This window comes from Balaenoptera borealis, assembly GCF_965194805.1.
Source record: "Balaenoptera borealis genome assembly, chromosome: 10".
NCBI classification, from domain to species: domain Eukaryota; kingdom Metazoa; phylum Chordata; class Mammalia; order Artiodactyla; family Balaenopteridae; genus Balaenoptera; species Balaenoptera borealis.
In genome coordinates this window covers 58,005,256-58,030,016 of record NC_138874.1, presented here as the reverse complement: position 1 = coordinate 58,030,016, position 24,761 = coordinate 58,005,256, and the positions used below count along the sequence as shown (strand labels likewise).

Below are 24,761 nucleotides of genomic sequence, written 5' to 3'. Positions count from 1 at the left end.
TTTAAGTTATGTAGAACACTCATTTATGTGAAACAGTGACAAGAGCTGATAATAAAGCATTCTGGTGTCTATGTTTTAGTCAGTGTACTAGCGAAGTGCTACCTATATGTAAAACTTTGACTGCTCTTTGAATACTGTCTGTTTCTCAAGTTTACCCAGGGGAAAAAAAGTTCTTTCCAAAAGCTGTTCTCACATTTCTCTGGCCTTATCAAGGTTACTTGTTACCTCTCTTTGGTGGTCGTACATGATACGTTAAGTCATTAATGACCAGTTTAAAGTCGTCAAGGAGGAGGAGGTCTATCCCTGTTGAGGCAGCAACTCGAACGCCATCTGTGAAAATTTAAATGTGAAAATTTGAAGGTCATATGTCCAAAATTATTCAAGAATGGTCAGGAAAAAAGCAATCCTCAAAATAGATTTTAAAATTATGTCTTCTCTTTTAAATTTCAGTTAACTTTTTGCCTTATCCCTAAGTTCTATGCTAAACAAAGTTCATACTATCTGAGGCTTTCTGTTTTCATGGCAATCTTCTTGGTGAAGATTTAACAACGTGCTTTTCTGGAAGAACTTTATGAACAAGTGAAATAATTACATAGATGTATAGGTGTCAGCTGGAAATCTAGGGTCACCGGGAGAGGTGCATGGATGTCTATGATGGAAGTTGGTTGAGTCAAACACCCCATGTTTTCTAATATATGGTACTTTGCAGTATAGTTACTGATTAGTTGCCAATAATCCAGCAGGGGCAGATGCTAGGGTTAGCAAAGTACACCAAGCTGATCTATTATTTATATTACAAGATGAGTTGAGAATTAAGAATATTTAAAATACTTAAACTACAGAAATGTGGCAAATTAGCAACAACTGAGTAAATCCAAGGGTAAATAGGTACTTACTGTACTAGGCTTTTACATTTTCTGTAGGTTTAAAAATTTTCAAAGTGAAAGTGGGAAAAATGTAAGGCACTTAAAAAAAAAATAAATGAAATGGATATCATGTCAAATGGGAATTTTTAGTGCCTTATATTATTTTCAAACCATATGTCTATTTTGTAAACATTTATGTGAAAGACCTAAGAAGATTTAAAAAGAAGGCCTAATATTTCATATCTTCAGAGATGATGGCTCAACTACTAGAAAAGTTTATTCTACACCTAAGGTAATGACAAAAGGTCTCAAAAGTATAAATGTGATTGATGGTTCATCTTTGCCCATGGCATTATACGTGAGGTGCTTTTGAATGAGATCCCTGTGTATATACCCTTGCTAAAACTGAGCAATCATATTCTGAAAATTGGGAGAGAAATCACTGTCTCTCTTGACATTTGCTAAGCAAAAGACTGTGTCCTAAAGTTAAGAGCATGGGATTCTTTTGCAGTGGTGTGTGTGTGTGTGTGTGTAAAAACAATTCGGAGTGAAATGATGGGTGGGTGGGAATTAATAATGAAGGTGTATGCCCAGTAGTGGGATTGCTGGGTGGTATGGTAGTTCTATTTTTAGTTTTTTAAGGAACCTCCATATTGTTCTCCATAGTGGCTGTATCAATTTATATTCCCACCAACAGCATGGGAGGGTTCCCTTTTCTCCACACCCTCTCCAGCATTTACTGTTTCTTGATTTTTTGATAATGGCCATTCTGACTGGCGTGAGGTGATACCTCATTGTAGTTTTGACTTGCATTTCTCTAATGATTAATGATGTCGAGCATCCTTTCATGTGCCTCTTGTCCATCTGTATGTCTTCCTTGGTGAAATGTCTATTTAATGGCCTATGTGGGAAAAGAACCTAAAAAAGAGTGGATATATGTAAATGTATAACTGATTCACTTTGCCATACAGCAGAAACTAACACAACATTGTAAAGCAACTAGGTTCCAATAAAAATTAAAAAAAAAAATAATGAAGGTGACTATACCTGATGAATAGATTGCAACTCTGTCAATTCCCCGATCCTCTTCTTGTAGTTGTCGTAAAAACACACCAACAGAGTCTGAGATAGGTTTGAGTGTAAACTGGCAGCGTTCACGCCGGGATGGTAGCCTCACAGATATCACAGGTAACCCATTTTGATACACCACTGTCACATCTGAATGAAAAAGACCCATAACCATATGATAATTAGATTTCATTATAAGTTAAAGTGACATTATTAATCTTCTTAAATGGGGGTTTATTATTATTAGTGTGGCTTAAAATGTTTTCTAAGGTTCAAGAATATGCCCTTTAGCTTTAGTTGAAGGTTATTCCAGGAAATGGCTTATGGAAGATCATATCTATCATACAATTCACTTTGCAGAAAAAAGAAAATATGCAAAGGATTATCTTTTAAGTGGGTCAAGGAGAGGCTTTCCCAGGAATTTAAGGTAAAGTTCTTGGTATTGGTGAATACAAACCCTGAATCCATTTAGGAAAATTTTATTAAGTAGCCAGAGATTGCTGGGCCAAATTCTATACCTTGTAGGAGGTGGCTCTTGGGAGCCAGAGCTTTTTAAAGAATCTGTGGGGAATGACATGTGAAAATACACTAATAAGTGAGACTTACTCAAGGACAATCAACTCATATTTCTGTAGTACATATAATATTATATCCAAGGTGCTTGATAAGTAAGCATTCTCTTATACAATTTGGACATATTATGATATAATAAAAAACAATTCCTTTTAAGTTCTCTTGAACATTTTCCTGAGGTTAGCAAGAGGCCAAAGCTCAACTTTTGGGATTTACTAACAAAACGTTATTAAGGGAACCATTATCATAAGCTACACAACTGAAAGGATTTTCTACAACAGAACGGCACAGAATTCCTTATTTCCTTATCTTGTTCCTTAACAGTCTTGATTTATATAGAACCTTAGTCCCTAAAACAAATGTCAGAATAACTCTTTCAAAATAATTTTCAAATGAATCTTTTAATAAATAAATTTTGAACCAGAATTTTTTACACAAGCAACCAAGCATTTAAAGATGATAATTTAGGGATTTCCCTGATGGCACAGTGGATAAGACTTCACGCTCCCAATGCAGGGGGCCTGGGTTCAATCCCTGGTCAGGGAGCTAGATCCCACATGCATGCTGCAACTAAGAGTTCACATGCCACAACTAAGGAGCCCACGTGCTGCAATTAAGGAGCCCACCTGCCACAACTAAGACCTGGTGCAACCAAATAAATAAATAAATATTAAAAAATAAATAAATAAAGATGATAATTTATCACTAGTCTGTGAAAGGAAAACAGGGTTTAGAATCAAATCTGGTATGGAATCCAGCCAAAATTAATTAATTAATTAATTAATTAATTAAAAAAACCCCACTTATACTGCTTTAAGATGAGTGATGTTTCTTTTTTTAAAATATTTTTTAAATTAATTAATTAATTTTTGGCTGCGTTGGGTCTTCCTTGCAGCACGTGGGCTTTCTCTAGTTGCGGCGAGCGGGGGCTACTCTTCGTTGCGGTGTGCAGGCTGCTCATTGTGGTGGCTTCTCTTGTTGCGGAGCATGGGCTCTAGGCACCCGGGCTTCAGTAGTTGTGGCTCGTGGGCTCTAGAGTGCAGGCTCAGTAGTTGTGGCACACGGGCTTGGTTGCTCTGCAGCATGTGGGATCTTCCCGGACCAGGGCTCAAACCCTTGTCCCCTGCGTTGGCAGGCGGATTCTTAACCACTGTGCCACCAGGGAAGTCCCTGATAATGTTTCTTTACTAGCTTTTTTTAAGAATCAAAAGATACACTCTATAAAGTTTTTAAGGATTCATATCCCTCAAAATTGAAGAGCCGAGAGGAAATATACATAGAATAATGTTCTGGAGATTCTAAATGCATCAAACTTTTCATAGTTGTAGTCATTTACATCTCATTTCCTTGCCTGGTCTAGTAAATTATAATGCCTACAACGAATACAAAAGCCTCACACTACATTGTTTCGTGACTTAAATTTTAGAAGTAACCCTTATTGAAGCATAGTTTATAAACAACAATATACACTCTTATTTTAAATGAACATTTGATGAATTTTGACATAATAGTCAAGATAAAGAACATTTCCATTAGCCCCCCCAAATTCTCTTGATCCCGATTCAAGTTAACCCCTGGGCAACTACTGATTGGATTTTTTCACCACAGATTATATTTAGTTTTTCTAGAGTTTTATACTACTGGAATCATACAGCATGTACTCTTTTGTATCTGGCTTCTTTCTTTCAGCATAATGATTCTGAGATTCACCAGTGTTGCTGCATGCATTAGTAGTTAATTTGTTTTTATTGCTGAGTAGCATTTAAAATTGTGGATACACCACAATTTGTTCAATCATTCACCTGTTGACTGACATGTGGATTGTTTCCAGTTTTGGACTGCTATGAATAAACCTTTTATGATTATTTACTCACAAGTCTTTGTGTGGACATATGGTATACCTTTTCTCATCCTTTTATGTTTAACCTACCCACGTCTTTATATTTCAAGTGGGTTTCCTGCAGGCAGCATATGGTTGAGTCTTCCTATTTTATCCAATCTGACAATCTCTGTCTTTTAATTAAAGTGTGTATATCATTAGCATTTAATAAATTATAAATATTGTTGTGTATGTCTGCCATCTTGCTACTTTTCTTGACTCTACTCTTCTTTCTTCCACTTTTCTTCGATTCATGCCCTCTTTTAGATTAACTGAGTATTTTTTTATTACATTTAATCTCTACTATTGGCTTATTAACTGTACCTTTTCATGTTTTGGGGTTACTCTATAGCAGGTATTGCCAAACTTTTTCTGTAAAGGGGTAGACAGACATTAAATACTTTAGCCTTTGTAGGCCATAAGATCTCTGCTGCAACTTTAGACTCTGCACTGTGGTGCAAAAGCAGCCCTAGGCAATACGTAAACGAATATGCATGGCTGTGTTTCAACAAACTTTATTTACAAAAATAAGGAGTGCACTGGACTTGGCCTATTGGGTTTGCTGAACCCTACTCAAGGGTTTACAATATACATCTTTAACTTATCACAGTTAACCTTCAAGTAATATCATACCACTTTAGGTATAGTGTAGAGAACCTTACAACAATATACTTCCATTCCCCCTGTATTGTTCTATACTTTATTTCTATATGTTATAAACCACACAATACAATTTTTACTTTGATAACTGACTATACTTTAAAGAAATTTTAAAATGAGAAAAATGTCTTTTATATTTATACACATATTTACCCTCTGGTGTTCCTCATTGTTTCTGGTATAGATCCACATTTCCATTTGGTATCATTTTCCTTTTGTCTCAAGAGCTTCCTTAAACATTTCTTGTTGTGCAGATATGTTGACAATAAATTCTCTCAGTTTTGGTAAAGTGAGAAAAAGTCTTTATTTCATCTTCAATTTTGAAAGACATTTTTGCTATGTAAAAAATTCTAGGTTGGCTTTTTTTTTTTTTTTCCTTTTAGTGCTCTAAAGAACTTGCCTTCTGGTTTGCACAGTATATGATAAATTTGTTTACATTCTTATCTTTGTTCCTTTGTATGTAATATGTCTTTTTTCCTCTGGCTGCTTTTAATATTTTCTCTTTATCATTGGTTTTCAGCAATCTGATTATAATGTTCCTTTCTATGGTTTTCTTTATGATTATTCTGTTTGGGAATTGTTAAATTTCTTAGCTCTGTGGGCTCATCGTTCTCATCAAATTTGGAAAAATTTTGGCCATTATTCAAATATTTTTTATGTCTCCCACCCCTCTCCTTATGGGATTCCAATTACACTTATATTATACCATGTGGTACTATCACACAGGGCACTAAAACTCTTTTCATATTATTTTAGGAGTTTTCCCCTCTCAGATTCATTTTGGATAGTTTTAATTGCTATGTATGTCAATGTCACTGATCTTTTCCTCTGTAGTGTTTAATCTGCTATTAATTCCATTTATATTGGTTTTCATTTCAGATATATTTTTCACCTCTAGAAGTTCCCTTTGTTTATTGTTCTATTTTCTATTTTTCTTCATATTATGCTTATGTTTTCTTCTCTCTCTCTGAATATAAGGGTCACATTTATAATAACTATTTTAAAATCCTTGTCTGTTAATTCCATCATTTCTGTCATTTGTAGGTCTGGTTCTATTGACTGATTCTGGCCCCCCCACCCCCCACCCTGCAGCTTCTTCACATGCCTAGTAATTTTTGATGGGAGATTAGACATTGTGACTTTTACACTGCTGAATACCGGATCTTGTTCTATAGTTAAGTTACTTGTATATTAGCTTGATCCTCTCAGGTCTTTTAAGACAGATCTAGAGAATCCTTTATTCTAGGGCCAATTTGGCTCCACTTCCAAGTTATGGTTCTTCTGGGAGTCTCTGCTGAATGTCCATGTATTCAGTGATGTCTCTCCTCTCTAGCTGGTGGGAAGTCAAATGATTTCTGGCCCTGAGTGAGCACTAAGAGTTATTCATTTTACAGCTTCTGGTAATTGCTATTTCCTTGGAAGTTGTTATAGCCTGACCTTGTGGTTTAGAATTTAACCAAAGCCTCAGGCTGCAAGCTGAAGCAATGTAAGGTTAATTTCATTTGCTTCTCTTTTCTCAGAGATCAAAGTCCTGTCTTGCCTACTGTCCAATGTTTAGAAACAGCATTTTCATGTATTCTGTCTGATGTTCTAGCTGTTGACAGCAGGACAGCAATTCCCACAGCAGTTAATCCTTTGTGGATAAATGATTTGAATTTTTACGTAAAAACTAAAAAGAAGCAAAGTCAGAAATCTCTATTTATTCCTTCCAAAAGGAGAGTTTGAGTTTCCTAAGGAAAAAGAGGCCAAAAATAGTAATATAAACTTAATACATAGCATGTACCACCTAAAGTTTTCAATATCTAAAGTAACTTGAAATTTTTGTCATTTTCTTTCTCATTTTTAAAAGAATCCTTAGCAATCCATTGTTTCCGTAAAGTCAGAGCCAGCAACATAAATATCCCTATTTGTTCTATAAGCAGTAATGATGATGGGGTCATAAAATTAGGTGATTAACTTGTCTACCTGGTGTTTTCTTCCCCCCAATCCAGTCTTCTTTCTATTGATATATGCAAAAATATTCACACACAGATTTCAAGAAGTAGACAGAGTTGGATTTAAATAAAAGATAGGAATCTGTGAATCTTAAACACATAAAGTATGGAAGATTTCACTAATACATCAGTTTCACAGGAAAGTGCTTAGCGGTTACTGTTTTTAAATAACTGAGATAAAGTCAACAGATAAAATTAAGGTCTTTATCACTCAGTTTAACTTTTTCCTTTAAAGATTATAAAGCCTTTAAAAGGAATTAAATATGAAAGCTTTGAGAAACTCTGCATGGATAGCACATTTCAGAACTGACAAACCTTTATTACAATACTGCTTTTGAAATAAATCCCCAGGTCTCCTTCTTTCCCACACACTAGATTGTAATGCAAATGTTAGATTTCTTGTTGTGCAACCAAAGAATAACAATTACCATAGTTCCTCAAGTTTAACAATATACAAAATTGCTGTTGGTTGTAGTGAAGTCACAATGGGAATTTACAAGCTAATGACAGCTGTCAGCTACTATTCTCTAGAGATAAATACTCTTTTTTAGTGTAAATTGCATCAAGTAACTTTTTGGTTGGTTAAAAAAAATCTTTTGCTTTGATTTCCATTTCAATAAATAAGAAATAATCTAAGTATGTTCTATAGCAGTGTGGTTCAAAGAAACCTAGAAATTATGGGGCATCCCATACAAATACTGAGAGACAGAATATGACAACTGATTTAGGAATAAAAATTAAAAGGCCAGGAATTTTCCAGAGTAAGAAGAGAAGTGCAAGGACAACAGACACATGGGGTTGAAGAAGTATTTAAAAAAAAAAAAAAAGGCTTTGGAGAATTAAGTGTAGAAAAAATCATATAATACAAATGCTTGTTATTTAGCCAACTGTTAAAAATTTATAGTAGGAAAATTAGTTGGTGTTCAAAATAATTAGTAAAATCTCCTCTAAAATATATCATTTTATGAACACTGTTACTGAACACAAGTTCGTGTGCCTGATGCACAGTGAAGCCAAACAAACCGAAACGTCAGAGTATGAAGCAGAGAAAGGTTTATTGCAGGGCCAATCAAGGAGAATGGGTGGCTTGTGCTCAAAAATCCCAAACTCCCCAATGGTTTTGGGGGAGAAGTTTTTATAGGCAAAGTTTGGGGTGAGGGCTGCAGGGTTTGTGCCTTTCTTCTGATTGGTTGGTGGTGAGGTAACAGAGCAGTGCCCCAGGAATCATGCGCCCAGCCTGAAGTTACCATCTTCCACCTGGGTGGGGGCCTTAGTTCCTGCAGAAGAACTCAAAGATACTGTCATGTATATTCCTTGAGGAGGAACCAGGACCCTGCCCCAAGGCTGCACTATTGCTTCTTAACTGTTCCTCCCTTGTTTCTGCATTCCCTCCCCTCCCTGATTAGCAACTGTTTGAATCAGCCCTTTGGAACTCAGGGAAGGCTGAGGCTGAATGAAGCCCATTTTCTACAAACAAGAAACGGGGACACAGAAAGGACTGGTACCCAGGAGCCCCACACACAGGGTCCTGCTTGGTTTCAACATGACTGTATATCTCTTAAGGACTTATTATGAAAGGGAACTGGTACAATAAGGAAGCACATTTAGGGTGTTTTCTGCAGAGATACTTTGAACTGAACTTTATATTATATGATGGATGATTCCAGTGGTTTATGATCTTGCCATCATCTGTTTCTTTTCTTTCCCCTTTCTGTACTATTCTGCATCAAGAATGTGAAATACAATCATAGAATTTTAGTGTTGGAAGGGTCAGAGAAATCATACAGACTAATGCCCTTCTTCTACAGCTAAGAACAATAAAGTCCAGCAAGGTTAAATGAAGTTCCTAAGGTCCATCCATGTTGTCCCAAATGGCAAGATGTCCTCCTTTTTTATGGCTGAGTAATATGCTCTTGTACATATATACCACCTCTTGTTTATCCATTCATCTATCTATGGACACTAAGGTTGCATCAATATCTTGGATATTGTAAATAATGCTACAATGAACACAGGGAAAAATATCTGGAAGTAGAATTGCTTAATCATATAGTAGTTTTATTTTTAATTTTTTGAGGAACCTCCATAATGTTTTCCATAGTGGCTACACCAGTTTATCAATACATTCCCACCAACAGTGCATGAGGGTTCCCTTTTCTTCACATCCTCCACAAAACTTGTTATTTCTAGTCTTTTTGATAATAGCCATTCTGACAGGTGTGAGTGATATCTCATTGTAGTTTTGATTTGCATTTTCCTGATGATTAGTGATATTGAGCATATTTTCATGTGTCTGTTGGTCATCTGTTTGTCTTCTTTGGAAAAATGTCTCTTCAGGTCCTTTGCCCATTTTTTAATCAGGTTGTCTGTTTCTTTGATGTTGAGTTGTATGAGTTCTTTATATAATTTGGACGTTAACCTCTTATCAGATATATCATTTGCAAATATCTTCTCCTATTCAATAGGGTGCCTTTTCATTTTGTTGATAGTTTCCTTTGCTGTGCAAAAGCTTTTCAGTTTGATGTGGCCCCATTTGTTTAGTTTTGCTTTTGTTTACCTTGCCTGAGATGTATCCAAAAAATATTGCTAAGACCTATGTCAAAGAGTGTACTGCCTATGTTTTCTCCTAGGAGTTTTATGGTTTCAGGTCTTACATTTAAGTCTTTAACCCATTATGAGTTTATTTTTGTATATGGTGTGAGAAAGTAGTCCATTTTGATTCTTTGGCATGTAGCTGTCCAGTTTTTCCAACATCATTTATTGAAGAGGCTGTCTTTTCCCCATTGTATATTCTTGCCTCCTTTGTTTTAGATTAATTGACCATGTAAGTGTGGGTTTATTTCTGCAATCTCGATTCTGGTCCATTGATCTATGTGTCTGTTTTTGTGCCAGTACCACATTATTTTGATGTGGTAGCTTTGTAGTATAGTCTGAAACCAGGGAATACGATACCTCCAGCTTTGTTTTTCTTTCTCAAGATTCTTTTGGCTATTCGAGGTCTTTTGTGTTTCCATACAAAGTTTGGGGTTATTTATTCTAGTTCTGTGAAAAATGCCGTTGGTATTTTGATAGGGATTGCGCTGAATTTGTAGATTGCCTTGGGGAGTATGATCATTTTAACAAGATTAATTCTTTCAATACATGAGCATGGTATATCTTTCCATTTGTTCGTGTCATCTTGGATTTCTTTCATCAATGTCTTACAGTTTTCTAAGTACAAGTATTTACCTCCTTGGTTAGATTTATTCCTAGGTATTTTATTGTTTTTGATGCAATTGTAAATGAGATTGTTTTCTTAATTTCTCTTCCTGATAGTTCATTGTTAGTTTATAGAAACATAACAGTTTTTTTTTTTTTTTTTTTTGGCTGTACCATGCGCTGTCCAGGATCTTAGTTCCCCAACCAGGGATCGAACCCGTGCCCCCTGCAGTGGAAGTGCAGAGTCCTAACCACTGGAGCACCAGAGAATTCCTGCAACAGATTTCTATATATTAATTTTGTACACTGAAATTTAACTGAATTCATTTATTAGTTCTAATAGCTTTCTGGAGGCATGTTTTAGTTTCTGATATAAATTAGGCTAACTTTTTTTTTTCTTTTAGAGCTGTTTCACATTTTACTCCTTATGCCATCTGAAATATACTTTTGTGAAATAAGAAATCAACTGCAACAGAACCATTGACTCTGCCCCTTCTCCTGATTTACAAAGCTAATTCTATCACATGTCAAATTTCCATATATGCAAGGTTTCTCTAATCTGATCCTACAATCTTTCCTGCACCAATACTTCACTGTTTTGAGTATTATGGTTTTAAAAATACATCTTAATATGTGGTTTAGGTAAACCTTTCCCTCCCCTTTCTACTCCAAATTTATCTTAAGTATTTGTATAGTTTTATTCTTTCATATGAATTTTTGAATAAGTTCATCAGTTCCTATTGAGGTTCATATTAACGCTGTAGTGAGTTTATAAATTTGTGTGAGGGAAACTGACAATTGTTACAATGTTGTCCTCATATTCATTAACATATTATAACTCTGCACTTATTTCTATCTTTTTTTAGGTCCTTCAATAAAGTTTATTCTTCTCAATAAATGCTTTACAGATTTTTTAATTAGTTTTCATTCATAGATACTTTCAAATAATTTATTTTTAATATTCACTTCTCTGTTCATAAATATAATTCCAAAAGTCCATATTCTTTTTCATTAAATTATGATATATTAGACAAAACATAAGATTATCATTTTAATAGAATAAATTAAATATTATTTAGGTGATAGTAAGGCCCTTCCTTATACATTAGGGCAAAAACATCCTCAGATTTACTTAGATATGTAAAATAATTTAAAATTTCTTTAAATTATTCATAGTATATTAAAAATGCTAAATCTGTCACATACTATCATTTGAAGAATACTCATTTTGAAAAGCAGGTAAATATTTATGTAAAAAATATCTTTTCATATCAGTATAAGAAAGCCCAATTATAGAATCATAACTTTAGTAGTTTGATAAATCCAGTCATTTGGGTCCTTCCAACTGGTAGTATAAATTAACTTAGTGAAATCAGCTATATATTTCATTGTGAACCTAAGGTGAATTAGTAGTTGTACAACTGAACCTCTTTCTTTAGAACTATGTAAAAACATTTGTGTGAAGTTATTACGAGGCTCAAATGATAAAAGTTGTGAAAACACTGAAAGTTATAAATCTTTTAAAAATACATGGTATTATTGGTTTTATATTAAATAGTAGTACAACCTATGTACCTTTCATTAAATCTGGTTCTTTTAAAATCTGCTTATGAAGATAATTAATCTCTCATAAATGTCAAAAGCATTTGTGCTAAGTAAAAGGTCATCCTCTTCCTTCCTTCCATTCATCTACTCATTCTACTGAGAATTAACTATTTTATTTTGCTTTTGTAAAAATAAAATCCTGTCCTAATATAGTGCTCTAACATATTTTTCTTTTTACGAATAATGCTTTTGGGACTTCCCTGGTGGTGCAGTGGTTAAGAATCCGCCTGCCAACACAGGGGGCATGGGTTCGAGCCCTGGTCTGGGAAGATCCCACATGCCACGGAGCAACTAAGCCCATGCGCCACAACTACTGAGCCTGCGCTCTAGAGACCACGAGCCACAACTACTGAGCCTGAGTGCCACAACTACTGAAACCCGCATGCCTAGAACCTGTGCTCCGCAGCAAGAGAAGCCACCACACCGCAACGAAGAATAGCCCCCTGCTCACTACAACCACAGAAAGCCTGCACGCAGCAATGAAGACCCAATGCAGCCAAAATAAATAAATAAATAATATTTAAACAAACAAACAAAAAAGAATAATGCTTTTTATGGTGCTGCTTTGAAAGTAACTTCATTAAACCTTGACCCTTGGTCCACTTTAATTTCTGGGTGGTAAAAAGTGGAATATAATCCTGAAGTACAGAGAGTCAAGTGCAGTAGAAGAATGATGGATTTTGGAATCTCAGATTTGGTCGTACTGAAGTTCTACCACAGGAGATACCTTGAATGCATGAGCCCATTACTGAATATAACTTTACCTCCGTTTCCTTACCTATAATGCAGTCTAATACCTCAGAAGGCTGCTTAGGAGATTCAATGAGAATATGGAAAAACGCTTGCCTTAATAGTTTTTCTTGCTTTTTCTAAAATGTACAGTCTTAAAACCCAAAGCCTAAAATCATATAAGTTTCCATGAGAAAATTTCCAATCATGCCTTTAAACGCCAAGAGAACAAAAATGACTTGTTCCACTGAGGGCAACAAGGGGAAAAAAAGCTTAAGTTATACAAACAAATTCCACGTGCCTAGGTATTTTTGGATAATAGACCTCCTTGAGCACCTGAAGAAGGTATGGATTCCCTTCTTAGACCTACTTCCTGAAAAAATTCAAAGCGATTTATACATAAAAATTTTAGATACCATCATTTTTTTGCATTGGAAAATGACTTCTTTCATATTACCTGCTATGGACTGAATTGTGATCTCCCAAAATTTGTATTTTGAAGCTCAAATTCCCCATGTGACTATCTGGAGATAGTGTCTTTAAGAGGTAATTAAGGTTAAAGGAGAAGATAAGGGTGGGGCTCTAATCTGATAGGACAATGGCTTTATATGAAGAGTAAGAGCTTTCCCCACCCCCCACCATGTGGGGACACAGTGAGAAGGTGGTCATCTGGAAGCTAGGAATAATTCTTACCAGAGCCTAACCATGCTGGCACCCTGATCTTGGACTTCTAGTCTCCAAAACTGTGAGAAAATAAAATTTTGTTGTTTAAGCCACCCAGTCTACAGTATTTTGTTATGAGCAGACTATTGCATTGCAGTATTTTAAAAATAAATGTTTACAAAAACTGAAGCATTTTACCTCATTTTAAATCAAAATTAACAGCCATTTTCTGTTGTTTCTTTTTTTTTTAAGAAATAAAACAAAAATTTACAAATTAAAACAGAAAATAAACTTTAATTCTATATAAAAGAACATTTCAATTACAAGGCTGCTATTGTTTGGCTTGAATAAAGAAGTCACATAGTGGCCTGGTTTGGGAACATGATAACTTGGACATTATCTTTGATATCTAAAAAGGTTGTACCTTTCTGTTTTGACGAAAAGAAGTTGTAAAAACTCTGAGACTCTGGGAAAGGTATGTGGTAACAAACATAATCACAGCTCTCATAGTTCACTTCACCAGATGATGCTTGGCTAGGCATATGCAAGGAACTTAAGATTTCTCTAAGACTCTTAGAATTGAATTCATATCACTCACTGTTTTGATGCAATATCAATAGTGAAACGATTGGAAATCCGAGTTCCAGTTTTAAGGTTTCTGAGTGGAGGTAATCTTCAAGAGCTCTAAGGTTTTTCTAATTCTTGTAGAGAAACTGACAAACCTCTCCATTCATGACTAGCCTAGAGAGAAACTTCTTCCAGCAGCTGGAAAATTCACAAGGTTGTCTATTTCTACCTACTTCAGAGCTACAGCTTGGTTGAAAGGGTTCATGATTTTTCTACCAAGTCCATAATAATGACTGTAAGGTCTTGAATTGGAAGATTATGCTCATTCATAAAGGCCCAAATATCCCCAAGTAAATCAAGCCACAACTAAACACTTCCTTGTGATAAACTTTCTCTTCTCTTAAAAAGCAAACTCCTCTCCAAAGTTTAATCTAGCAAAGGAAAAATTTCTATTTTGATTCTTTTTCTCATAAAATCTTGTTCTCATAATAGTGATTACTTCTGTGGTAGCAGGCAGGCCTTCTTTTAGGGCTGTTCGAAGTCTTCACTGCCAGTATGTGCCAATGAAAAAAACCAATGTATTATTGCAATGGGTAGAGCTCCTTTCTTCTCTGAGGCCGTATACGTATGCACGTCTCTAAGTTTGGAAGATGTGCCATCTGTTCGTAGAGTACCAAGATCTTCCTTAGAGGAAAAAAAAAATTTTTTTCCTGGTAGTTATTTTGGAAAAGAAATTTAACACTATTTCAAAGATGGTGATAGCCATTAATGTTAACAGCTTTTCTAATTTCCACAACAAATCACATATTTGGGATTTTTCTTTGTATCAACATGCATATTAATAGACAAAAACTAGAAACTAACTCCTTAGAGCAATATCAGTAGTTTCATGAAGTCGCATGCATTCTGGACGAAAATTGGATAGTTTCCAATTCCCTCAAAACTTACTTCAAAATATTGAAGCAAATGACAGCAATCCTAGAATGGATAACATCATCTGAAATTTGACATAAATTTACTTCTGCTCCACACTAAGCCAGTTTAAATACTGTCAGCACATAAAGCTTAAACGTCTTTCCATGTTCATGCGGCTGTTTTTCTTAGCAATGTGAAAGTCAATTTTATACAAGCCTTCAAAAAAAGACTTTTGTGATGGAACACGTTAAACCATATTTTGGTATTTTCAAAATATGAAACTTCTACTTACAAAAAAAAAATTCAAACTGTAGGATATATTTTTAAAATGGAAAAATAAAATGGTGTTTCAGCTTTCCCAACTTCACATTTAGGTTGATGAGAACTCTGCCCACATTAAAACAATGTGGCTTTCTCTTCTATCATTTTTCATGATTTCATTACTTTCATTTCTTTTCTGTTGTCAAGTTTTTAAAAGTTGGAATGAAAGACAGTGGTGGGGTATGTTTATGTCCTCAATATAATGATGACAATAAATATAGAATCTCCACCTGTATATGAGCAGCTATTAATAATAAAACATGATTTAAAAAGTCCACCCTTTCCCACAAAATTATTTTAAAAGTAACAGGAAAAATTCTAGAATATAAAAAGAACCCTTACAAATTAATACTAAGAAGACAGTCCATTTTTTTAAATGGGCAAAAAGTGTGGGCACTTCATCAAAGAAAATATTTGAATGGTTAATGAGTATATTAACAGATGCCCAACATCTTGGTCATCAGTGAAATGCAAATTAAAACCACAACGAAATAATACTACAAATCCACTACAATGTCTATAATCAAGAAGACTGACCATACCAAGTGTTGGGGAGGATACGGGGAAACTGGAACACTTAAACACTGTTGGTAGGAATGCAAAGTGGGACAGCCACTTTGGAAAACAATTTTGCAGTTTCTTAAAAAGTTAAGCACATGATGAAAGAAACTGAAGACCACACAAACAGTTGGAAAGATATACCGTGTTCTTGGATTGGAAGAATCAATATTGTTAAAATGACCACACTACTCAAGGCAGTGTACAGATTTAATGCAATCCCTGTCAAATTACCAATGGCATTTTTCACAGAACTGGAACAAAAAATGTCAAAATTTGTATGGAAACACAAAAGACCCTGAATAGCCAAAACAATCTTGAGAAAGAAGAACAGAGCTGGAGGAATCATGCTCCCTGACTTCAGACCATACTACGAAGCTACAGTCATCAAAACAGTATGGTACTGGCACAAAAACAGACACATAGATCAATGGAACAGGACAGAAGGCCCAGAAATAAACCCACACACTTATGGTCAATTAATCTATGACAAAGGAGGCAAGAATACAATGGAGAAAAGAAAGTCTCTTCAATAAGTGGTGCTGGGAAAACTGGGCAGCTACATGTAAAAGAATGAAATCAGAAGATTCTCTAACATCATATACAAAAATAAACTAAAAATGGATTAAAGACCTAAATGTAAGACTGGATACTATAAAACTCCTAGAGGAAAACATAAGCAGAACACTCTTTGACATAAATCATAGCAATAATTTTTGGCTCTGTCTCCTAGAGTAATAGAAACAAAAGCAAAAATAAACAAATGGGACCTAATTAAACTTAAAAGGTTTTGCACAGCAAAGGAAACCATAAACAAAACAAAATGAAAAGATAACATACAGAATGGGAGAAAATATTTGCAAATGAATTGACCGACAAGAGCTTACTTTCCAAAATATACAAACAGTTTGTACAGCTCAATACTAAAAAAAACCCCAACCCAATAAAAAAAATGGGCAGAAGACCTAAGTAGACATTTCTCCAAAGGAGACATACAAATGGTCAAGAGGCACATGGAAAGATGTTCAACATCACTAATTATTAGAGAAATGCAAATCAAAACTACAATGAGGTACCACCTAACACCAGTCAGAATGGCCATCATCAAAAAGTCTACAAATAATAAATGCTGGAAAGGGTGTGGAGAAAAGGGAACCCTCCTACACTGTTGGTAGGAATGTAAACTGATGTAGTCATTATGGAGAAAAGTATGGAGGTTCCTTACAAAACTAAAGATAGAGTTACCATATGATCCAGCAATCCCACTCCTGGACATATATATGGAAAAGACGAAAACTCTAATTTGAAAAGATACATGCATCCCAATGTTCATAGCAGCACTATTTACAATAGCCAAGACATGGAACCAATCTAAATGTTCATCGACAGATGAATGGATAAAGAAGTGGTATATATATACAAGGGAAATAATGCCATTTGCAGCAATATGGATGGACCTAGAGATTATCATACTAAGTGAAGTCAGACAGAGAGACAAATATTATATCACTCATATGTGGAATCTAAAAAAAATACAAATGAACTTATTTACAAAACAGAAATAGACTCACAGACATAGAGAACAAACTTATGGTTACCCAAAGGAAAAGGGGGGTAAGGTTAAATTGGGAATTTGGTATTAAGAGATACACACTACTGTATATAAAATAGTTAAAAAACAAGGACCTATTGTATAGCACAGGGAACTATACTAAGTATCTTGTAATAACATATAATGGGAAAAAAATCTGAAAAAGAATATATATAGGTATGTAAACTGAATCACTTTGTTGTACACCTGAAACATTATAAATCAACTGTACTTCAATTAAATAATATTACGCACATACTTACCGTATGACCCAGTCATTCTACTCCTAAGTATCTACCCAAGAGATATGAAAACATATATCCATACAGGATATGTAAAAGTAGCTAGATGCAAAAGACTACATATTGAATGAGTCCATTTATATGACGTTTTTAGAAAAGGTTTAACTACAGAGAGAAAAAGCAGACTAGTGTTTGCCTCAGGTTTAGGGTAGGAGCAGGGATTGGTTGCAAAACAGGAACAAGAGAACTTTTAGGGGTGAAGGAAATAGTCTAAAGCTGGATTGTTACTATGCTTGCATGATGATAGGTGAATTTTATGATATATAAAATATACATCAATAAAGTTTTTTAAAAAAGGAATGGGACAAAAACCAAAGAAAAAACTGGGGCATATATCCAGTTCCCCAAACCATCCACAGACTTTACTTAGGTTAAGAATTTATATATATTATCTATATTTGGGTTAGTTAAACAGATGATTGTTTATTATTAAACAGGAATTTCAATAACTGTTCCATGCTAACATTACTTGTCCTCAAACAATTTTTGTAAGGAAATCTTACATTTTTTGTTAACTACAAAAAAGACACAGCTTTCTACCGCAATTCCCAATACAAGGCTAATTGAGTAACATTACATTTCTGGATAGAGAAATGAAGGCAGCCAGAGAGACTATTTTTCTTGCTCTTACTCTAGCTTACCTACAGTGAAGACGTGTCCTGGTTTACCATATTTAAAATTGTCAGGACAACTCTGGGTGTCCTCCTTTTACTCTCAAAAGTGTCCTGGGTTGAATGATAAATTATATAGTCAACCTGTCTCTAACAGAATTACTTTCATCATTAATCCTTAATTTTCATTACCATGAAGGGGAACCCCTGAAAGATTTGAAAGACTTTAAATAGGCTATAAGCCATACAATCATAAAAATTTCAGTTAGTCATTTTACAATTGAGGATATGGGGCACAGAAAAATTAAAACAAGAAGCCCCAAACCACATTTTTTTGATTAGGGGTCTTTAACACTACCACAGCACTTTTTATAGAATAAGAGTTTCTGGGAACTTCCCTGGTAGAGCAGCGGTTAAGACTCTGAGCTCCCAATGCAGGGGGCCTGGGTTTGATCCCTGGTCAGGGAACTAGATCCCACATGCATATCGCAACTAAGAGTTTGCATGCCACAACTAAGGAGCCCGCAAGCCGCAACTAAGGAACACACGTGCCGCAACTAAAAGAGCCAGTGAGCTGCAACTAAGGAGCCCGCCGGCCTCAACTAAGGAGCCCACGTACTGCAACTAAGGAGCCGGTGAGCCACAACTAAGGTGCCCATGAGCCGCAACTGAGGAGCCCGCCGGCCGCAACTAAGAAGCACATGTGCTGCAACTAAAGGAGCTGGCAAGCTGCAACTAAGGAGCCCGCCTACCGCAACTAAGACCCAGTGCAACTAAAACCAAATAAATAAATAAATAAATATATATTAAAAAAGAAAAGAATAAGAGTTTCTGACGGGTAAGTACTATTTCTGTAGGGTAAGTACATTTTTCTCTTGGAGGTGGTAATTATTACCATCTCCGTTTCACACATGAGGAAGGAGGTTTTAAGAAGTTCATTACTTTGCCTAAGGTTAAAAGGTGGTCGAATGGTGGAACTGGGATGCAAACCTTGATTCCAAAGCTTGACACTTAACCTCTAAGCATAATGCCTCTCATGAAGGGGAACACGGGCATGGGTACAGGGATGTGCATGTGCACCTGTGTGTAGTGTAGCCAAAGCAGTTCTTCTGAGGTTCAGTTCTTTTGAGCAGTTCAGTTGAGGTTCATGAGACTAGGGATTCCATGAGCTGGTTTGAGAGCCTGTATCATTAAGAAATTATATATAACATTTCCTATGTGTATATAACATTTTTTTTTCTAGAGAGAGAATCTAGAGCTTTCACCAGATCCTCAAAAGTATTTATGACACAAGAAAAATTAAGAACCTTTTAGATTGCTTTGGTAGGGAGGTTAAACTTTTAAGATAACCTATATATTTTACATCGGCTATCATAGTCATAACTAGAAGATTTTGTCAAACAACAAAACTAACAAGCAATTATCGAGAGGCAGTATATATTAGGTATATATATTATATGCTAGGTATATAAATATCACGATTATATAATGTGGTATTTTAGATTTTATATTTTAAAAAAAAAGGGTCAAGCCCTCACTTGCTATAGAATATGACCCAGTAGTCATAACAAGAAGAAATGAATGATGGTAGAGATGTTTACTAATGGTGGCTAAATTCTGTTGAAGTAGCTGTGTATTAAGCAGAGTTTTCATATATGCTATATCAGCCTAAGGTAAGATTTAGAAGTACAACATAAGAAAGGTATATGATTTGGGAGTAGTAAGGACACTGAGTTGCATTAAATCAAATCATTTTCTGCTTCTGTTTCTTGATAATTAATACGAGTTGATTTTCTTAAGAAGGGCAATAGTATTGGTAGGAATTTTGGGAGCATCTCTCTCTTTTTTTTTCTTTTTAAAGTATGTATCCTTTTACCTCTGTAAAAATATTGTCTTCAACCCCTCACACAACATAGAGGCAACATACTAGCATTTTTGTCCTGGGGTAACATTCAGCCAGATACCCCAGTACAACTGTACATTGTTACATTACTGAAAGACTTCCATACAGATTGTTATTAGGATAATAGTAACTGTATTACATGGTAAAATTCATAATAAAAATTTCAGTATGAATTCATTAGTTCAAATTATTTGCCACTGAATATCATAACAACTACTGGCACAAGTGTCCTGTTGTAGTGTGACTTAGTTGCCACTGAATATATATAACTTAATGAATATATATAAATACTGACCCTGAATATTTAAGTTTTCGACAACATTATAAAAACAAGAAATTTTTAAATGAATTGCTGCTAGTTCAGCAAAAGCTGAGAGGATTCAGCACTATGAACAATATTTTTATATTGGAGAAATTCTCTCTTTATTGAAACTATCCAATGATGTAATCCTGCAGTGGCAATGGAGGACAGTAATAAGACCTTGGAGTGGTGCTGGTATAGATGTGGACAGCCCCCATTTGGCTGTTTAATGGGCCAAGACAGTTCTAAGGGCAAGAGTGATACCCACCTACTGCTTTTTAATTTATATACTAATATCACTTTATCAACACTCTATGTCTCTAAGAGATAGGAAAAAGAAAGCCAGCTACCATTTTTCATTATTTCTGGCCTATTTTTCCTTTTAACCTTTCCATACTACAAATGAGTAATCAAAAATGGATACTTCCTCCAAGTTTAGGGAATATGAGCACACTGTCTGTGTATTCCGATAACTAAACAGCTTTGGGATGGGTTCTGATAACACTGCAAATATCTATACTGATTAAATACAGGGGATCCTAGGAGTTTCAAATGGTTCATCTGAGGTTTCTTCAACTTCAGGTTTCCTTGTACATTTGCAGGATGCTCTTTCAATGGTTGCTATGCCTATGAATTAATGTTTATAAGGTTGAAGTTAGAGTTCTATCACACTAAACTTTACAAAGAGAAAATATATTTAGCAGTCAACTTTAAGCAAATAGTCTAAACTGTAAATGTGTAATGCTGGGTAAAAGAAATGACAAGAAGAGTTGTAAACTTATCTCCTCCACTACTGTAAATAAAATCAAAGCTTAGATCCTCTTGCCAATTTGCATCATCATGGACTTTTCCAAAGGACTGTGGTCCCCAAGCATCTTTTTTCAATTTTTTCTCACAACAGAGAAGAGTATTACAGCCCTGAGAGTAAGGGAAGAAAAAGACAAGAAAGGACAGGAGGTTTCAGACTTTGAATTGCTTCTGTCTAGGCTCTGATACCCTGAAGGAGCTGGAGTGTTTGATCATTATCCATAGTATGAAGACTCAATGGTTAGGAAATTCCAAAGGTGGTCCTTCTGCAATCTTCACATTAACTATGTTCCCAGTTTTAAAACATAAATGGAAGGAGTAGACAGTATTATTCCATGATCTATGAAAACTTAAGTCTATTAGTTTTTCTTCCTGATCTCTCTTCTAAATTTACTATATCCTCATTCAAATTTTATTTCTCTTCTTTAGTTCCTCCCAACACTTTCTCCCTCTGACTCCAAGCCCACCTCAAGTGAAAGAGTAGGGTTTATAAATCTATATGTCAGTTTGAGAATGGGAAACAGAGTTAAAGAAAAAAAAGCATTGGACATAAAAATGGATTTGCCAAAACTCACCATCAGAGGGCACAACAGTACTGCAATAAACAACTCCACTAGGCCAAGAAGAGAGCCTCTGGTGCACCTAGAAAATACAAAAAGACACATCCATTGTCAGGACACAACAACAAATATTACATGCATATGTGTATGTATATAATAAATAATAGCTTTTTAATTATTTAAATAGTATGTATTCTTTGAGAAAAATTTAAAAATACAGATAAAAGAAAAGTCTCTCAAACTCCTATCATCCTAAGATGATAGTGATGAACATTTTGGTTTATTTCAAGATAAACCAGTATTTCACCATAATTGTAATTTGCATTTTTTGTACTAAGAGTGATAATCTATACATGTTTTAATCTAAGAGTTAGTTGTATTTGCTTTTCTATGCACTGAGTATTTACATCTTTTGCCATTTTTTAAGTTTGGATCTTGGTCTTTGAATATTATTTTGTAGAAGTTCTTTAAATATTAAGAAAATTATCCCTTGGTCAACAAAATATGTTACAAAAATTTCCCTGTTTTTATTTTTACTTTGCTAATGGTGTTTTTGTATGCACACAATTTTCAAGTTTTAAGAGTCAAACTTTTCAATCTTTTCTGTGTGGTTTAACGGTCCTGTGTCATATATCAGCAGCTTTCCCTACTTTGAGAATACTATAAAACTCTTCCATGGCTTCTAGTTTGATTTTTCAAGTTTAAATCTTTGATTTATTAGGAATTAATTTTAGTCAGTTAAGAAGCAGCAATCCAACTAACCTCTAATGATAACACAGCTATCCCTTATATTTAATAATTCATTTTTCCCCCTTATTTGAAATGCTACCTTTATAATTTTCCAAATACCTATATGAATTTGGATCTTTTTCTGTCCAATGATCTATATGCTCATGTCATAGTAGCCACACTGTTTTAAATATCCTAGCTTTATATTTTTACATCTGGTAGGGTGGGATAGTTTCCCTTATTACTTTCCTTTAAGAATTTTCCTGGCTATTTTTGCTTATTTGTACCTCCATATGAACTTTAGCAGTATTTCTAGTTACACACAGACACACACACACACACACACACAGTAAGCTTCAAAAATAACACAGCATTGTGATTAAGAGCATAGAATCTATAATCACTCCTGAGTTCAGATTCTGATTCTGTAACTTACTCTAACTGCAACCTTTGCAAGTTCATTAGCCTCTTTGTGCCTCAAGTTTCTTCACTGAAAAATGGACAAAACATAATACTAGCACCTGCCACATAAAGTTGCTGTAAGGACTAAATGATGAATACACATAAAGCACTTAGAACAGTGCCTGGCATAGAATAAGTATTCAATAAATGTTAGTTTTTTTGTTTGTTTTGAAGTTGAGATCTTATTAACTCAATGGATTAACATAAGGAAACTGACATCTATGTGATTTTTGAGTCATTCTTAATCAAGAACCTTGTAAGCCTTTCTATTTTAGTCTTTGTGTTCCTGAGAAGCATTTAAAGGTTTTCTTTATTCAGATCTTATATGTCCCCTTTAATCTAATGTACTTCTTTTTGTACTAAGTCTTGTCCAATACTAGGATCATGACCCCTGAATTTTTTCCTTTTAGTTTGCATATGCCTGTTAATGCTCTGCCTGTCCTTTAATTTTGTTACTTTTCCTGAGTTTCTTTGTTTTAGGAATGACTCTATAGCTTTCTTTGTGATCTAATCTGGGATTCTTTTAATAGAAAAGTTTAGCCTATTTATATTTATTAATATAAGGTATATTTAATGTCCTTTCAGTCGTCAAATTTTATGCTATAAAATTTTTATGTTTTTTGTTTTTATTGCTGCTCTTTTTTCTTAAAAATAGTTTACTAAATGGTCTATGTTTGCTTTGTTTTAGTTAAACACGTACTTCTAATATTAATATGGAAAGTTTTTTTTTTGGGATTAGTAGTCATTTTAGAGTAAGATCTAAGTTCTTTGAACTGCCTTTAAGGCCCAATATTATCTGATACCCAATTATCTCTCTGACTTCACCTCATACCACTCTCTCAATCATTCTGCTTTAGCCCCTAGGCTCTTTTCTGGTTTTTGTACGTACCAGCTATACTCTTGTTCCAGAACCTTTGCAATAGCTATTACCTCTACTTAGAATACCGTTTCTCCAGAAAACTATCAAGCTCCCTCACTTCCTTCAAATCTTTGTTCACATTTCACTTTTTGAGTGAGGTCTACTCTAGCCAACCCAATTAAAAATGGCAATTCCATCAGTTGGTACTCCTGATATATATATGTATATATATATATATTTTCTCTTATTATGAGCAATGATGAACTTATAGTTACGTGTCTTTTTCCCTCCCTTCTACTATCCAGTTTATTTTATTTATTTATTATGTAACTTTTCTTAGTGTTTATCTATCTATCATCTATCTACCTATATACCTCCCCCCAACCCCACACACTTCTTTTATTGAATTTATTGATTTTAGATGACATATTTTGACAGCTTGTTAAAAAACTGGGGTTTCTACCACTTTACATCATTTGTCCTGCACCCTTCCAACTTTCGTTAGAAAACTGTCAACATTGTCAAAATTTTAAACATTCATACTCTGCAAAACCTAATCTTCACATTTGTTTTAATCTTAATTTTATAGATTGATGGACTCTAGGCTTACTAACAATACTTTAACTGTCATTTTTCCTTTCATTTCTTGATTGGCTGAACTTCATCTTATAGAGGTAGGACTCATGGAGCTAAATTCCCTAAAGCTTGGCATGTTAAAAAATGTTTGTCTTTGCCTTTATATTGAATGATTATTTGGATTGGCACAAGATTCCTAAATTAATCTTTCCTTGAGGACTTCGTGGTAAAGTGTTAGTGTTGATTGCTGCTTTGGAGAAGTCTGAGGCCAGCCACTTATTTTGGAGAACCAAGCTCTCTCAGCTTTGCTGGGGATCTGCAACCATATCATAGGCATCCTCTCTTGGGGTCTTCTCACACACTCCCTTTACTAGATCTGGCAGCCGTTCTTCAGTATTGTGCTTTGGGATTGCAGAGAGCTCTCTGGTTGTACTGAAGATGGAGCTTGTATTTCTGTTTCTTAT

The 24,761-nt window shown here is 34.8% G+C and overlaps 1 protein-coding gene across 1 annotated transcript in view; it reads right to left on the bottom strand.

Moving 5' to 3' along the window:
- The window catches only part of MCU (mitochondrial calcium uniporter), a 220,877-nt gene that overhangs the window by 29,717 nt on the left and 166,399 nt on the right, over nucleotides 1–24,761 (bottom strand). Inside the window, exons 2-4 of the mRNA XM_082406902.1 lie at nucleotides 21,687–21,753; nucleotides 1,914–2,084; nucleotides 226–330 (exon numbers count right to left, since the gene is read on the bottom strand). Coding sequence (XP_082263028.1) covers nucleotides 226–330; nucleotides 1,914–2,084; nucleotides 21,687–21,753 — 343 coding nt within the window. The remainder of the gene's footprint in view (nucleotides 1–225; nucleotides 331–1,913; nucleotides 2,085–21,686; nucleotides 21,754–24,761) is intronic.